Source organism: Crocodylus porosus, unplaced genomic scaffold (genome assembly GCF_001723895.1).
Source record: "Crocodylus porosus isolate Cpor-Errol unplaced genomic scaffold, CroPor_comp1, whole genome shotgun sequence".
Taxonomy (NCBI): Eukaryota; Metazoa; Chordata; order Crocodylia; family Crocodylidae; genus Crocodylus; species Crocodylus porosus.
The window spans coordinates 70,921,661-70,939,469 of NW_017728947.1; the positions used below are offsets into that span (position 1 = coordinate 70,921,661).

The following is a 17,809-nucleotide window of genomic DNA, read 5'->3' on the forward strand; positions in this document are numbered from 1 at the left end:
GAGAAGGCTGAGGGGGGATCTAGTGGCCTGTTACAAACTAGTCAGGGGGGACCAGCAGGCACTGGAGAAGTCCCTGTTCCCCCAAGCACTACCAGGAGTGACAAGGAATAATGATCACAAGCTGGCAGAGGGTAGATTCAGGCTAGATATCAAGAGGTGCTACTTCACTGTCAGAGCGGCTAGGATCTGGAACCAACTCGAAGAGAAATGGTTGGTCTTTAAAAAGAGTCTAGATGAACACTTTGCCGGGGTTGTTTGACCCCAGTACTCTTTCCTGCCATGGCAGGGGGTCGGACTTGATGATCTGCTCAGGTCCCTTCTGACCCTACCAACTATGACTATGAAACTATGAAGATATTTCTGCTGGTTGACCTGGAAACCATAAACCTAACCCCTACCCTCAGGTCAATGAAGAGCTGTCAGTACTGGATGGCATTTTGTTCAAAGGCTCACAATTTGTTGTTCCAGCAGTGCTAAAGAAATACATGTTAAACAGAATACATAAAGGGCATCTAGGCATTGAAAAATGGAAAAGGAGAGCTAGGGGTGCTCTATATTGGCCCACCATAAATAATGACATAGAAGATGCTGTGAAGGCTTGTCCAACATTCCTAAAGTATAGATCAGCACAAAGAAAAGAGCCCATGATGGTCATGGAGGAGTCCATAGCTCTGTGGTATCAAGTAGGCATTGACTTGTTCATACATGCAGGAAAAAATAATGTATTAGTGCTGGATTATTAGTCTCACTATCCTGAAATTGCATTGCTCAAAAGCACAACAGCAAACCATGTCATAACTCACATCAAATTGATTTTTGCTAGGCATGGCATGTGAGCATGCCTCCCATGTTCCAGGAGAGGCCCAAATGGGAACCAGCCAGAAGGGAACTGCTGGACCCTGAGATAAAAGTGTTGCGCCTGGGAAGGGCCACAGAAGCTGCATACTAACCAGTGAACATCTCGGCAGGAGCAGGGGAGCAGTGAAGGGACTGCGGAGAGCCTCCAGCACAATTTAAAAGCATGTGCTGAATGCATGTTGGGGAGCATCCAGCTGCTTCTGGTTTGGACAGAAGCATGGAGCTGGCTTCAAAAGAGGGCCAGCAGTCAGCTGGTGGAAGGCAAGCCGGGGAAAACCGGCACTGGCAGTCATGCCTGCACGCCGGCGAAGACTGGCATGAGGACAGGCAAGCCAGGGAAGACCAGCCCTGGCGGTCATGCCTGCACACCAGGGAAGATCAACAACAGCTCACAAGCCAACAAGAGGGAAGTGGCTGGCAGAGGACAAGGTTGATCAGACACAGACAATCCACCCCAAAGAGGGGATAGACAGAGAGCATTTTAAGTCCTGTCATTTGGAGACGTGACCAGCGAGAGGGGCACTGGAGTAAAACCCAGACTGGAGATTTCCCGCGAAAAGGTCCACAACAAGGAGTGGAGAACCTGGATGTGGAAACATCTAACTATGAGTCCATCACCAATACAGTTTTCTTCCTAAGTTGAGATAATACCTTACTGAATTAACTGTTCCATTATAGCGATTGACATTGAACTTGTATAAAGAGACTTTGAGCCTATTCTAGAGTAACATCTGTCTGGTGTAATATTGGCGTAAAAGGGGAGGTAGGAGCCTCAAGGAAACAGCCATCGATCTTTCCTAAAGCTCTTAACCAGTTAGGAGCCTTCCGATCAAAATAAATTAAATTCAAGTCATGGTGGGTGAGAACAGAGGTGGAACATACAGGCACAGAGATTAAAATAAGCATTGGCTGTCAAACTAGGCCCCCAAGAGTGAGAACTACATTTCAGCACACCTAATTACATCCCACTGATTGAGCACCATGTACACATGGGATTCCCCAAATTGTGAGAACAGATAATGGACCTCAGTTCAACTGTCCTGAGTTTAAAGAGTTTACAAACAAATATTGATTCCATCTCAACACTTCAAGTCCTAAATACCCACAATCCAATAGTCTGGTGGAAAATGGAGTACAAATAGTGAAGAAATTGTTGAAAAAAGCTACAGATTCACACACCAATGTTTACCTGTCACTCTTAAATTACAGGGCAACACCCATGAAACATGGATTGTCCCCAGCAGAAATGCTGTTTAACAGGAAACTCAAAACCAAGCTGCCAAATCTTGTGGATGATGCTCATCAGAATGAAAAGTAAAAACATGTAAAACATTCCACAAATTCAAACAAAAATGGTACTATGACAGGTGTTCCAGGGACTTACCCCAACTGCACAACAAAGATATGGTGCTTATTTCAGATGGATGAACATAGAAACAAAAAGCACTACTTTCCTATCAAGTAGCTCCCAGGTCCTACAAAGTAGTCACACCAGAAAGACTGGGATTAAGAAGGAACAAATGACACTTGCAGCTCATAAAGAGGAGAAAAAAAGCAGCATCATGAGATTCACCAAAGGAAACAGAGCTAACATCAAAGCAACAAAAAAACAACAGAAGAGATTGAAAATGACACAGAAATAGAGACATCTGAGCAAGGAAACCAAAAAAGAACTGAACAAATGAGGATTGAGAATGCAGAGAAACTGAGGAAGATCACTGTTTAAAACTAGAATCATAGAATCAATGAGTCGGAAGGGACCTAGACGGATCATCTAGTCCGACCGCCAAAAAATAACTTTTTATTATCCTTAATTCTGGCTGGTAACCCTAGCTCCATCTCTGCCTTGGCCTTCCTGAACAGCCTCCCTGAAGTCCCGAGCTATGGATGTGTAATCCTCTTTTGTGATAGCCCCAAGCTTCCACTGTTTGTAGGCCTCCTTTTTCACCCTCAGGTATCCCTGGATGCCTTTGCTGAGCCATGGGGGCTTCTTAGCATTCCTGCCCCCCCTTGATGCATGTTGGGAAAAAGCAAGGGGGTACCTGGATTTGAACTAGGGACCCCTTAAGCTGCAATCAAATGCTCTACCACTGAGCTATACCCCCTTCTGAATAAGTGAGGCCCCTTTTGCTCCCTTTTGCTGGCAGCCCCACTCCCTGGTTGGCACCCACAGGGGGGCACTGGTGCTCCCACCTCCCCCTGCCTGCTGACTAAACAGGAAGCACAGCCTGACAGGGGGTGCACCAGAGCTCTCAGGGGGTGCACATGCACCTGGGTTGAATTAAATCGTCAGTGTTAGTATATTACATGGGGGTATGTTACATGTAAAGGGAGAAGATATGTGGACACCTTTAAGAGTGTTATGTCTAAGTTTGTTATGTTTGTGGGGGGAATTGCAGGAGAACTGTAAGCAAGATACTGCTGCTTTATCATTATATAAGTTTAACTATTTGGTCTATTAAAAACAACACAGCTGTCACACAGAAGTCTGGCCCTCCATGCAGCAAGCAGTTCAGCCCACCACTTGTCTATGGCTGATAGGGAACAGTTGTGAGCCAGAGACAACACACAGGAGGTGCACGGGGGTGCATGTGCACCCCCTGAAAGAGCTGGTGTCCCCCAAAAGAGAAAGCACTCTGGCTTTTGTGATGGGCAAGGGGGGCAGGCAGAGCACTGGTGCCAAACCCCCACCCAAGAAGTGTCGCTGGCACTTTCGGGCATGTGGCCGGCACTTCTGGGATCAGCGCCTGGCTGCAGTGGGACTCCGTCTCCCCCAGGTGGTGATTGGCTGTGGGAGAACCCCACCCCCCACTGCTGCAGCCTCCTGCAGACAGTCCCTGCTCAGCCCACCCTCACCACCAATGTCAGCACAGCTGACTATGGGCAGTCCCTTGTCGCCACCGCCATGACTGTGCTGCCATTGCCTGTGGGCAGTCACCATGTCCCCTCAGCCTCAGGAGGCGCATATTGCCTATGCTAACAGCAGCAGTTTGCTGCCCTGCTGCTCTTCTCTTTGGGGTTTGTAAGCTCCCAGTGAGCCACTCCCCTATCAGCAGCCCTCCTACAGCTGCAGGTATTTAACAGAGCAGGTTGCCCCCTCTAAAAAGGACAGGCCACCATGTTGCAGGGCCTCACTGGAGTTCACTCAGCTCAGCTGATGTCTTATTCAGTTTCAGACAAAAGCCTTCTATGCATTGCACTTCACTGAGGAGACGCTTCTCATTGTCTCTTGTCATTTTTTAATTAAAATGCCTGTAGCTACTGTTTTATGCTGTAATCAATACTGCTGGTGTGTTAGGCATGTGCAGAGCACATCTACTAGACTGCGCCCTTCAGGAGATTTAGTTGGAAGAATGTCTAGATCCTATGCCTAGGTATAAGATAGCCACTGAACCACTTAGCTCTGCCAAGATGGTGTCACTTCTGCGCATGCACAGAAGTAAAACTCTATTGCCCAAGGTCATTTTCTGGCAAAGCTCATGCCCCTCTGAACCAATTAGTCTCTAAAGTGCCATCATACCCTACCTTCTGCCTATTGTACCATAGATAACTTACTTTTGATAAGAAAAAATTGGTAACAGAAAACTTGCTCCTATGTGGAGACCATGCATGTTGAATTCTGGCCTGGAATACATATTCTAAATAACAAGGAAATCCACTTTTACATGCAGTGAGGTACATAATGGTATCGCTGGCATTTTGTGTTAAACACAGCTATATTACTGTAACTGTGCTAATCAAAAGTATACTTGTACTTTGTCTCCTTTTTCCCCTTAACTTGCACCACTCCATTCCCAGTGTTTCCAGCAAATTCAGCTCTCCAAGAACCAGGCATAATCTCCTCTGATTTCAATGGAAGCTGCATTTGCATATGCTAAGCTTGAAATGGCCCTTACAGAATTACAGGTCAATATGCATTTTACTCTAGTTTTGCCCATCATCTGAATGCTAAATGCATATTAAATACAATGCTTTGCCCATTACTCTTGTTTTCTTACTATGTTATGGTAAGTGTATAAACTTATTCCACTATTCAAACCTATTCAACTAAAGTTGGCCCTATAACAGGGGTAGACAAAATGCGGCCTGTGGGCCAGATGCAGCCCATCAGGGCACTGTATCCGGCCCACAGGGCCCCTAAAAAATTTAGAAAATTAATATTTATCTGCCCCTGGCTACCTGTCATGTGGCCCTTGATGGCTTGCCAAAACTCAGTAAGTGGCCCTCCACCTGAAATAATTGCACGCCCCGGCCCTATAAGAATAGCAAAACTGATTAAGATAGCCAAATCAAGTGTGTATCATCAAAAGGCTTAATAACCAATGCAAAAACAAACCTGCTTGTTCTCATAAGAAACATTAATCTCTGAATAGTCAAAAAAATGTATGTCATGCTCTACATGGAGCATGCCTGCCTACACCCATAGGCACACAACAGCATGGCAAGATGCCCAGTCTCTGAAATGCTCAGAATCAGCAGTTCAGAATCTCAGGAATCCAGTAAATTTCACATTGTGGCTCTCAGTGGGGGATGGTTACCAAGGCCCAGACAGAAAGACATTGACAGAGCAATGGGGAGTTGGAGACAGGCAAGGGATTGCCTGTTTGCAATGCAAACCCAACCAAGATCTCAAGTTGAAATGATATTTTGTCAGTCTCATACAACATCACCAACAACTGAGATTCAGAGCGCTTCTACACATGCCCCTATGGCGCCGTTGTTACCACGCTATCATTTGGTACTTCCTTTTAGAAGTACTAAAAGACGGAGCAGTAACCGCCTATACTGCACCATGTGCGCCTGCAGTTACTTTTAGGCACTACAGTGCCATAGCAACGCACTATAATGAAGAAGTGCACTGCTACAGCGCCATAGCTGTGACATCAGTTTTTGCTCACTGACACTTCCTCACTGTAGTGCATTGCTATGGTGACGTATCATCACGTGTAGACATGTCCTCAGTAGAATAAATTCCTCCTTTAGTTCCACATCTGCAACACTTTGTCCCTGCAGATGACATGCAAGCAGGTATTGAATTTGCCTCACTCCCCTACAGATGAATCATTTCCTCAGTGTTAAGTGCAGCAAAAGGTGACAAAAAATATTTTCGTCTCTAAAGTAAGGACATTTTCACAAGCTGACATATAAATTATACACAGGAGTCCCATCATCCATCACTGAAATGCACAAAGGAATCAAATAAAGTCTGTGTTGCAGTGTACAGTAATACCAAACAGGTTCTAGACAAGAAATTAATTATTTCCACTTGACAACACAACGGCAATTTAGGGGGGGAAGGATTTATCCAACTAGACTAAGAAACTGAGGCTGAACAGCTCCACTTTTACAAAAACTGTCCCAGATGGCTAACTGCAAGTAGTATGGATGAAAAGATTTATCTTAGGGTATGTTAGATGATAAACCAGTTATATCAATTTAAAAGGTAAAGGGGCAGCTATCACATATTAAACTGATCCATGGAAACTGTTTCATATGTCTGTTTCTCTGCAGCAATGCAGAGAAGCCAAACCAGTGATTCTCAACCAGAATCCAACATCTACCTCTGCTACTATATAAATTAGGTTTTGAAACTGGGCGTCACTCAGTTCATAAAAGTTATAGAGGAATGCCTCAAGTCCAAGTTCACAATCACTGAGCTAACCTGTCATAATTCACTCAATTAAACTTGTGCAAGTTATTGTGATTTAGCTTTTTACTTATGAGATAAAACAGATGCACAAAACTGTTGCAATGGATCAGCTTATGCACACTCACAAGTAAGGGTGCACTGATAAAGTTTTTTTTGGCCAGTACCGACTACCAATTATTAACTAGCCATTTCGGCTGATACCGATCCAGTAGCTGATATGCAGCCCAGCAGCTTGGAGATCAGCATCTGGCCAGTAAATCTGTGGGAGGAAAGGGGTGTGAGGGAGGAAAGGAGCATGGTGGGGAGCAGATCAAGGCCACCACAGTGCAGGAAGGAGTGGGGCTGGAGCTGAAGCAGGCACTGCCCAGCCAGAGTGGGGCACAAAACAGAGCCATAGGCGGCTCATCTGGGCCATGCAGGGGGGGCAGGGGCCAGCTCCCTATGGCTGCACGCACCCCCAAGGGAGGCATGGGGAGCATGCGCCCCCATTTGTGTGCAGGGCAAGGGTGGGCCGCCGCTGAGGGCTCAGGGCCAGGGACTGCGCCAGCCTCCTCCTGGTAGAAGGGGCTGAGCCAGGGTTGTGCTCTGGGTGTGTGGCAGCAGCACTGGGAGGAGGGAACATGGGGCTGGGCTATGGTGAATTTGGGGCTGGCTGTAGCCCACACTATAGCTCCCCCTCCCAGTACCGCCACCCCCTGTGCCCTATCCCCGCCTACCCTGAACATAGCCCCGGCCCAGCCCCCAATGGGAAGAGGCATGCAGCCCTTGGTCCTGAGCTCATAGCGGGCAGCCTGCCCTTGCCCCATGCACAAATCCAGGGGGCACATGCCCCCCATGCCTCCCCTGGGGCAGGAGCTACCCCCCTGCACCCTCCGGCCGAGCTGCCTGCAGCTCTATCCCATGCCCCATTCTAGCTGGGCAACTGCCCCTGCTCCTACCCTTGCCCTACTCCCTCCCTAACCACAGGGGCCTTGATCTGCCACCCCCACATACCCCTTCCCTTCCCCGTGCCCTGGCAGTCAAATGTACTTGTTAAAATGGGAGAGACTCACTAAAGCATGCTTATATCCTGAGGAAGAAGAGACAGGATGTGTTTAGAGTAATGGAGCAGGTGAAAGTAGGTCCAGAGGGGATTAGGGACTGGGACAAAAGAAGGCAGTAAAGGAAGAGAGAAGCTGAGAAACTCCCACATCTATGAAGGAAAGAAAAGGGAAAAGAGACTAACCGTTAAATAAGTATACCTGACCTTAATGTCAAAAGACTTCCAAGCACCACAATTCATGTCATTTATGCACTTTTCTTCCCAGCATCCACCTCTAATAGCAGGAAGAGTAATTTTAAAAGATAACATTAAAGTAATCGCTAAGAAATAGATTGAGAGAAATTGTTGTTCACTGTAGGAAGGGAAACCATATGTTTTTTGCTTTTTTCTGCAGAGAGAAGACCAGTGTCACACCAGTATCATGATGTTTTTAGTGAACTATGTAACAAAATGGTCATCACATATTTAACTATTCTATTCTATATTTATCTCTAAGGCTCAATATTTATAACAATAGAAAATGATCTCAGATGCATACCACAGAGTATCTGCAATATTCGTCTCTTTCAAGTACTACTACATGATTGACGAGGTAGACCATGATTATTTCAGGATTAAGAGCTACAAATAATAATCCCATTCCTAGTGAGCGATCTCAAATTGTCTCAGCAAATCTATTTGTGCATTTTCCTTAACTGATTGACTTTGATCCCAAGTTTGTTCCTAAATTAGGGAAGAAATAGCTCTAAAAATGGGTCAAGCATACCATTTATTCTTTTCTCCACAATAACTCCATGTAAGTCTCTGCTCTGAGTACAGTTTTACATTAGTGACTCTTCTTCACCCTAATCAAAGATATTGTGTTAAATGGGAACAATGGAACTTGGTCTATATACTGGTAACTGGAAAATGTGAAACTGAGGCCCATGCTTCTCCACTTTCTTTTGTGTTTATTTTACAGGTTGTTCATAGAAGGCTCTCCAGCCATGAAATACATGCATTAAGCTTTCTTCTTTATCTCACAAATGATTTGTTTTCTGTGTAATTCCCATTAATAGTGGGGTATTACAATTCATGCCTATACAAAAAAAAGTTTTACTTGAGACATTTTGTATTAAAAGCACTAACACTTTTTAAAGAAAACATATGCTTCAACTATGAAGATTCTTCTAACACAAATAAACAAAGAAGCACACATTATGAACTAGCAAGCACTCTATGAGGTGGGAGCAGGGAATTACACCCACATGTTGAGAACTAAAAAAATTTCTGGAATAGTCATCAGTACAGTTATAAAACTCCTTTCTTTGAAAGCAGTCTAATCCAATATATAATTAGATTACAGTGGGATACAACTCTTGTGTGTGACAATACCACTACCTCTCAAAAAACTGCCAGCCTTAAAGGGAAACAAAACATCATTAAAAACTTCAGCAGAGATCACAGTGAATTTAAGAAAGCTACCAGTCTTCTACTAAGTATTCATTTTATGTTTCGAAGCTTAATGTTGTGCTGGAAACAGCTGCATAAAAGTGTGTATTAATTTTAATTTTAAAAATGAACTTTAAAAAAAAATGTTTAAAAAAAGGCTCACATTTTTGTTCATTACCCAGACTTTCATCTAGGCATTGTTTTAAAAAGCATGTGACATCAGCTGTATGCATGCCTCACTTAAACTGCTGATGCAAAAGGAAATGAGTCTTATCTTCCCAGATTGCCTTGCTGTTACAACAGCAAAACTATTTTTAACATCATCAGATCTAAAGTAAAAAATGGTAAAAAATGGAGAAAGCTCTAAGTTCCTTCAATCCTTTCAGCTAGACTGTATTTAATTCAAACCCAAATGGAATTTCTTCCACTTCAAATAATAATCCATTTTTAATATACTGTGCTAAGTCTTTTCAAAATAAGCAAGTGCTTAGAAATACTATTTATGTTAAATATATATTCATCCTTGCATTTCCTTGGTACATAGAGACCACTGCTGAATCAGATGCCATAAATAGATACATTAGCATAGAACTGTGTTCCCCTGATGTCTGGCATATGCTAAACTGTTTTGGGAAACATCCTACCTTTACACTAACACAAGTGGTAGCAACAGTAGTATACCAATGCCTCGTGAATTCTAGCATTTATTACCACAATGGCACCTAAACTGCCTTGAGCCAGTGGCAGTATAGTGGTATTAATGCAGCAATGGGAGATTTCCCAAAGGTCTAGTGAAGACACAGCCTCCACAATATCCAATATAAGCTCCTGTTACGGCCTAACCAGAGTATCTGCAGACCTGCTTCTCTTTTCTAGCATACAGTGCCCGAACAAAATTTCTACTTTTCAGTGTAACACAATTATCTGTTACAGTAGCCGCCACTGGAAGACAGCTGGGTTGGACTGCAGGTGTTGACAGCTAAGCTACACTTTGGTCACATGTTCCATATTGTAATGAAAGAAGAAATATAAGGAGTTATTTTTTCCTCTCTCGAAAAGTGTGGAAGGCTAAAATTCCAAAGTTTACTCAGACAGATGGGCTACCGAGGCCATCAGCAACATAAACTGTCTATCCATTCTATCTGCAAGCAATTCTTCAAAGAAAATTATGTTCCAACAGTTTCCATGAAGGAGGGCATCTTTACACATTGCTGCCACACAACTCCAGATATGACCCAGCCTAGGCAATTTATCCACCTGAGACAGCAAAATAAGCTGTTCTGATCCTAATGGTCTGACCCGTTCTCAACCTTTTTATCAGCATCTGTAACAGGCACTGCCCATCTGGAAGAGACCTAATCTTTTGTAAGAGACATCCTTGTTGGAAAATAAATATCAGGCCGTCAAATTAAAATTAATGGCATTTAAACAACTGCTGATTTTGACAAGACTGATCATTTAAATGTCATCAGGCTGCAGTTAGTTGGATTCTGAGCATTAACACAGCCACACTGAATAATTACAGGTAGGAAGAGTTACATGGTTAAGTTACACCTAAAGCCTAAAGGCCTAAAAGCCACATCCACAAGTTAATTTGGAATTGTCCAGTAAAAAACTGTAACACTTCGCCACAATTCCTAAAGCTGGTACGTTTCAGCTAACAAACTGGACAGTTCAACCAGTCTTTAAACAAATGTCAGGTACATCTATTGCAAGACTTTCAAGACCACAAGATGTCTCACTATCCCATGGCTTCATATTTAAAAGATTTTAAAAAATGATTTAATTTTTATTTCACATTTTTAGATTTCCATTTTATCCTCTAAAACTTTAAACGGGCTCAGAGATACTGTGGAATAATTGTGTACAGAGTAAGAAATGATTAGAGTTTGGTTTTTAAAGCTGAAAAATTCACATTAGAAACAGACAGTAAGTAAATCTCTATTTGGTTTGACGTATTTAAGCCTTTGCCTTCATCGTGTTTTTCTATGAAGTGCTTGCTCTTTATCTCCCTCCCCCACTTTCTGCATCATCTTTGCTGCATTCAAGTTCGATTTTCTGTTGAAACAGCTGAAATGGAAGAAAAGCTTAGCTCCCACGTTAGCCTTAATCAGAGGGCACAAATGAATGCAGCGCTGCTGCTCATACAAGAAAGCAGCTACAACTGGGGCTGGAGAAGCGGGGGGTGGGGTTACTATGTCTTTTTCAAGCAGATACATACTCTGTGACTCTGCTTAAAGCTTTTCTGATGCTTTGAACTTAAATTAGTAAGGCAGCTATGCTAGAAGTGGTGTAGAATTTTGTTCTTAGCTTTTCTATACTACATTCATACAGAATAGTCACAAAGAGATGAGAAAACATACTAAAAGGTAGAAGAGGAGAGGCTGCCAGTAAAAGCTTTATGGAACAGGGTGGGCAGATGGTAGGGATTTGCAGTGACACAGCTGTTTTTTTTTAAATATGAGGCAGAAGAAAAAGGAGACGTGGTTATGGCTACACATTCACAAGTCTGTTCAGTACAACAGAAAAACATTGGGGGGGAGGGGCAAGGTTTGTATGTTAATTTTCTACCACCCATCTACACTGATATTTCTGAGGATTCTAGCAATTAATACTTCCACAGCAACTTCCAGGTGTTTTCTCCAACACTCCTTCCACTCTGTACAAAAAGAGTATAAACAAATAAATGTACAACAGAAGTATTAATGCTATATTAAGAATCAGAAAGAGGCAACATTCCAGAAATGCAAGGTGTCAACAATTTTAATGAAACCACATAGCACACGTTTACCTTCATTACTGATGTATAAGAATTTGCAATATGGTCAAATTAAAAAGTAAAAACTTATATATATACCAGATGATGTAGATGAAAAATACCTAAAACACTGGGATTTTTTTTAAGGACTGAACAAAAAAGACCAACATGAATATGACACCCAGCTAACAGTATGTTTAACACACAATCCACTTTTAATGCCGCATATTTGTCAAACATAAGAGATAAAAATTACTTCAAAGATCAATTTATCATGCTTGTTCTCTGAGTAAAACCACATATAGCTTTTTGGGGTCTTTTAACATCTACCAACTTTCTTCAAAATATCATAGGCAACCTGACTAGTTTGTAGATTAGTTGCAAACTAGTAGTTATTTCTTTGGTTTGAAGAAAATGAAAAGTAGCACTGAAATTACATTTGTATCCATCTAAAGGACCTAAGACTCTTTCTGTGGAGCCAGTGAAGGGCATTCAGCACAGGCTGAGGCAGAAAGAAGGTAATTAGGGAAGGAAATTATGAAATAGGAGACTTGAGAGAATGGAGATGTAAACTAATAAGCTTGGTGCTTTTGACATGCTGCATACATTTTGCTTCGGTATTCATTTCTCTCTCTCCTGTTCTATCCAGTCTAAAGTAAGAATTTCCACTGTCCCTCTCCTAACACAAGCAGAGAGGATTGCAAAAACAGTACATGGCAACAAATTTCAGATCCAATAAGACAAGGTTCTTATCACGGCTACAACCTATATATACCCCTGTAGATCTGATAAAGAAATATTTTTAGTAGAACTCCTTGCCACAGAAGGTGCTGAGTTCAAGAACTTTGTAAAATTATGTATGTATACGAATATCAGTAATACAAAGTTATAACACAAGCTCTGAAAAGGATATAAAACTCATTCCTAAAGACTTACGCCGATCTATTAGACAGCAGAATAGGCCACATTATAAGGGCCAAAATATCCAACAACTGTTTACGATGGGGCTCATATATTCTCTTTGGTACTGGCCTCTCCTGCAACTGGATGGACCACAGATATGATCTAGTATGGCAATTCCAGTGGATTTAGACTGCAAGCTCTGCCTCACAAAGCAGCCAAAATTGGAGAGTAGAAGTGTGGTCTCTAATACAAATAAACTGAACACCACCTGAGGCTATTGTTTTAAATGAGTTTTATTTAAGCCACATTTTCAGAATCTGAGATAATTTAAAAGAAATTTAATACCTTGAACAGATGCTGCACTGTGAGCCCTCTGAATATTACTGGTGTGTTTCTCTTCAATACATGACCATTAAAATTCAAATCATGAATATGAGACTATGGGAGAGGTTGATAAAAATATGACTAGCCATGAACTCATTTCTGATATAATAAGGGTGCTACTCAGAATTAAGATATAGCAATTAGGAATTAGATTTTTGTAGAATAACACTGCTAGTTTTAAATAAACTATATGAAAGCAAAAGGCTCTTCTACTTGAAGAACCCAAGCTCTGTCCCAAGTTTGAGCTCAGAGTGATTTTTGTGATGGTCAAATTATGTACAACAGCTTTGGTAACATCACTGAGAGGCTTTACTTTACTGGTTACCTCAATTTCTTATTCATATCTGAAGAATGGTCTTAGATGCATTCCTCACCTATTCTTATTCAAGGTTGATTTGTTTGAGAGGGGAAATCAGTCCCTCTTGTAAGTTGGAAAGGTGAGCATATTAAGCGGGAAAAGTGATTTTTATTAAAAAAGTGCCGTTTCTGCACAAGCTACTCTCATGAAAACTTTTATTTTACACTTCTTTATCAATTAAATAACTGAAGACAAGATACCCAAATGTCACAGAGATACAAAGAAGATATTCGGCTTGAGAGGCTTTTCCTTTACTTCTAGATCACAATGAGGCCCTCATCATTTTGCATGACAGAAAACAACAGCTGACAGGCCATTTTGGAACAGATGCCAGCTGCCTCTCGTTTGTTTTATAATTCAAACAGCAACAGTTCTGTAGCACTATTTTTAAAAGCAAGCTATGTTTTACCAAACTGGACCTCACACTAATCAGTACCGTTTCAAAAACAGATTGAAGGCAGACTAGAAATCTTTAATCCAAAAGCTGTTTTAGATCCAGGTCTCAGCTCTGGACCCAACATAAAATAAATTTTGAGTTTGATTTTATATTCATTCATGTGGATTTGACTGAATACACACTTAAGCTAGCTTTAAAAAAAAGTGTAACCTCTAATATTCAATTAAGAAACCACAGACATCCTTCCAAAACTATTTGCAGCAGAGGACAAAATTAAATTTCAACAGAGAACATCTTTAGAATGCTGACCACCTAAAATGGGATTTTAACGGTTTATTAAAATTTAACATCTTAATTAGACAAAGCCAAAATACTTTAAAATGAAGTTGCACATATGATCAATAATTTAAAGACTATAATTTTAATGGATTACACTGTACTATAGTGACCTCAAATTAAAAGAAAGCATTGAGCACAAATTAGACCCTTACATTAACCAAGCTCTGGACACAACATAACTGGAAATAAGGAAACTAATCTTGATGAATCAAAATATCTTATCAATAACTCTGACACATATCATCAGTTACTTCTCAAACTTAGTAAAAGAAACCAGAAAGGAAAGGTTTGAAATACATGGTCAAGACTCCTTATACATTTAGTACTGTGAGTGTGCATCGTGCCTTATTAGTTGTATAGCCTTTCATCTACATAAAATACATATCAAAGTGTGCAAGACATAGGGACAGCTGAAAGTCTAAAATAAAGTCTTAAAAAGTTCTATGGGGACAAGAGAGTCTAATTACAACTTTACTAGGTCTTTTGATTTATATAAAAAAAAAAAAACCCTGTCATCATCTGCTTCACTGAGGAAGGGCTCAAGACTAAAAGTAAAAGTACCAACATTTAAAACTTCATTAGCTCTACTCTACCAACTTTTTAAAATAAGGTAATGTTAAAAGCATTCCTTCTAGCAGCATGTACATTTCAGCTGTGATTGGCTGCCTAACAGTGTTCCTTTATGCATACCAGCGGAATCATGTCCAGTTTTGCCATTTGTGGATAACGATGACAAGATACAAAAGCATGTGTTTGCCATAAATAGCTCTGGCTAACGGAGGATTGCTCACACAGAGCAGATCAAATTCTCTATAAGGAGAGCTGTGTCTGGCTTTTAGTCAAATCATGTCCCTGATGCAAGACTTAGTAGTGGCAAACACTTTCCAGTTCTATTTACACAGAATTACTAAATGAAACAGTTCATTAAAAATATTTCTTGTACCAAGTTAGTATTAAATGGCAGCTTTTTGTAGTTGCAGTGAATATTTAACAATTCATAACCTGTAATTTAAATACCCTATGATATTTTCTCCCTATTACTATATAACAAAGAGCTGTAAAATTGTATTAAAGCATTTGCCTCTGACTTATAGAACTTTAAGAGTCTTCAAATAAGTGCACTACATGGTTGACGGGTTCATATTTTGCACATTTCAGATGAGTTTGGATCTAATGCTCCCTAATAAATGGTAACTTGTTTGGTTATAAGATATGATCTGTGACTAGGTTCTCTATCCATTCAACAGAACAGTCTTAAAAGTATTGTAAAGCAGTGCCTAAACCATGGCTAGAACCAAAAAAAAAAAGTCTGTTATTTAAGCCAAAATTAACAATTGTTTACCTTTACAATACTTCCCACAGAAGTTAAGTTATTCAAAATATGCTTACTTTAAACATACTTAAAAACTATATTTTCCAATGAAAACAAGGCAACGTTCTGTAATAAGCCACAAGTTTTATTGCAACGTGGCCAGCTGGGTTGTGTTTTTTTTGATCTCAAAAACAGTGTTCCATTTAAGGCTCTTTTTAATACAGAAATTGCCATCATGAATGATGTTTTACAAAACAACTTTAGTGTTCCGAGACTCACATGGTAAACAGATAACCTCTACTCCTGTTCAGTAGTGTACATTCAATGGAAAACAAGAAGGCATCGTAACAGCTACTTCATTTATAAAGATATGCATGTAACAGGAATGAAAACTGAGGTACTACAATAGTTTGATGACACAGTTACAGCAACTTAATTGGCATTCCTTTGAGGGGGCAGGGTAAAACATATTACAAAAAAGTGCTTTAAATGCATAGTGTTGTGTGCTGCCATGTCACAAAAATAGGCTTGTCAAGGCAGGTGAGGTGTATGAATGCACAAGAGCCTCATGGAACTGCAATCAAGTGCAACTGTAAGTAATACTGAATAGAGTCTACCATCCGACCAGTGGACAATACTTTCAAGGCATTCAATTAGCTTACCCTTTGCTGTCTGCTAGACTATTCACATTAACTATCACATTCATTGTACATGTTGCAAGGAATGCATGCAACGTCAGTTTTGGCTAAGAGTATGACGTGAAAGCATTCCTTGGGTTCTACATAAAACTACCAGGATTAAACAGTCTAATGGCAATCACTGGTAGACTGCTTAACTTAATAACATCTTCTTCAGATGTGTAGGGAGGGGAAGTTGGCAGAGGGAGGGGACTGGGGTAAGGGAGACTAATGCTATTCCAATTGAATGAGCTGCAGAAATGGAAGCTCCTTAGGATCCAGATGGCACTTGTCTGTCTTTTTATAAGGGTTTTCCTTCAAGTGAAACTACCACATTGCCTCCCAGTTTCTCTCCAAGCGTTGAACGGTCCTTAATATCATCCAAACCATTTACTTGCCACTCGTGTTTAATACCTGAAAGACAAAAGAACAAAGATGCATTTGCTCAGTACCTTAACATCAAGAAGATATTGCAACTGTTTTGTGGGTTATTTGAAGTCTGTACCTGTAAATTTCTTTTTAATGGCATCTTTAGAGCTCGCGTAGATCATCTTGCTTTTTAAAGGTGCACTTTCAGGAGCCCTGTCCAAGGAAATAAAGTAGTTATTCAACTACCCATAATTAGGCAGGAAGTCAAGAACATCTGGTTTAAAGACAGCAAACTTTGATTTTACACACCAGAATATAAATACCAGATCTTCTTTCTTAGACTCCTTTGTCTCGTATGTGGCATCATACAAAGCATATCGGCAATCATTCAAAGGTAGTAACTTGACGAAGGATGTATAGGGGTCCTCCACGGTATCTCCAATATCGCCAACCAATATCTGCTTTGATTCCTCCACAATGATTTGTTTCTTGTCATCGCTTAAGCAGAAGAGAACAGCTTTCTTTCTTTTTTTGATCTCTTCTGGGGTTGATGATTTCCTTACTTTCATGTCATTAAAAACCTTTATGACTTCATCATTCACTGTCACTCCAGAAGCCTGCAAAATGAGACGAAAGGCATAATTTAGCCTCAATACAAAGCGCTCACCAGAGGACTGCACACTTGCCTGTACTGTAAGTTTACTCTGCAAACTATGAGCAAAATTCTAGCGCTCTAAAAACCTGAGGGATACAACACAAGGCAAAAATTGGGCCCCGAGTTACTCATTTGTGATCCCAGTAGGATCCTCTTACATAAAACTGATCAGTCAAACCAGACCAAAGATCTAATCCAGATGTCAAGTGACGACCTACGGACCTAGCGGCTTGACTCAGCCAGGTACAGGGGCAGGCGCTTCTGGTTTTTTTCCTGCAGTGGAACAAATGCGGCAGCGGTGCCTCCCCAGCCCTGTCATGCTTCTAGTTTTGCTGGGTGATGTCAGGCTGTAGCAGCAACACAAATGTTTTCTGCCTTGTGTCAGCCTAGCTTCAAAACGCGGGATTTGGCTTCATGCTAATACCCTCGGGAACAATAACGAAGGAGAAACCCCCCTCCAAGCAGTGCGGTGTGTGCGGGGGGGGGGGGAAGGGCTGACTCTCCCGGCCCGGATCGGCTCAGAGCCGCGGCGCTGCCACAAAGAGCCGGGAAGCGGCTCCTTCCTCGGCCGCGGCCGCGTTGTCAGGGCCCGGGGCCGGGGCCGGGGCCGGGCCCACGAGCCTCCGCCGCACAAAGGAGTCGGCCCGGCAGACAATGCCAGCGCCACCGCGGGCCC

The 17,809-nt window shown here is 41.6% G+C and overlaps 1 protein-coding gene and 1 non-coding gene across 2 annotated transcripts; both read right to left on the reverse strand.

The window, feature by feature from the left end:
• Positions 1–2,891: 2,891 nt before the first annotated feature.
• TRNAC-GCA lies at positions 2,892–2,963 on the reverse strand. The gene has a single exon. It is a non-coding gene; the product is annotated as a tRNA-Cys (tRNA).
• Positions 2,964–12,917: 9,954 nt separating this feature from the next.
• Positions 12,918–17,125, reverse strand: CFL2 (cofilin 2). The gene is made up of 3 exons (XM_019551848.1): positions 16,788–17,125; positions 16,615–16,691; positions 12,918–16,523 (listed from the first exon to the last, which is right to left on the reverse strand). The coding sequence occupies exons 1-3, from the start codon at positions 17,045–17,047 to the stop codon at positions 16,411–16,413; spliced, it is 450 nt and encodes a 149-aa protein (XP_019407393.1). The 5' UTR covers positions 17,048–17,125; the 3' UTR covers positions 12,918–16,410.
• Between the last annotated feature and the right edge of the window lie 684 nt (positions 17,126–17,809).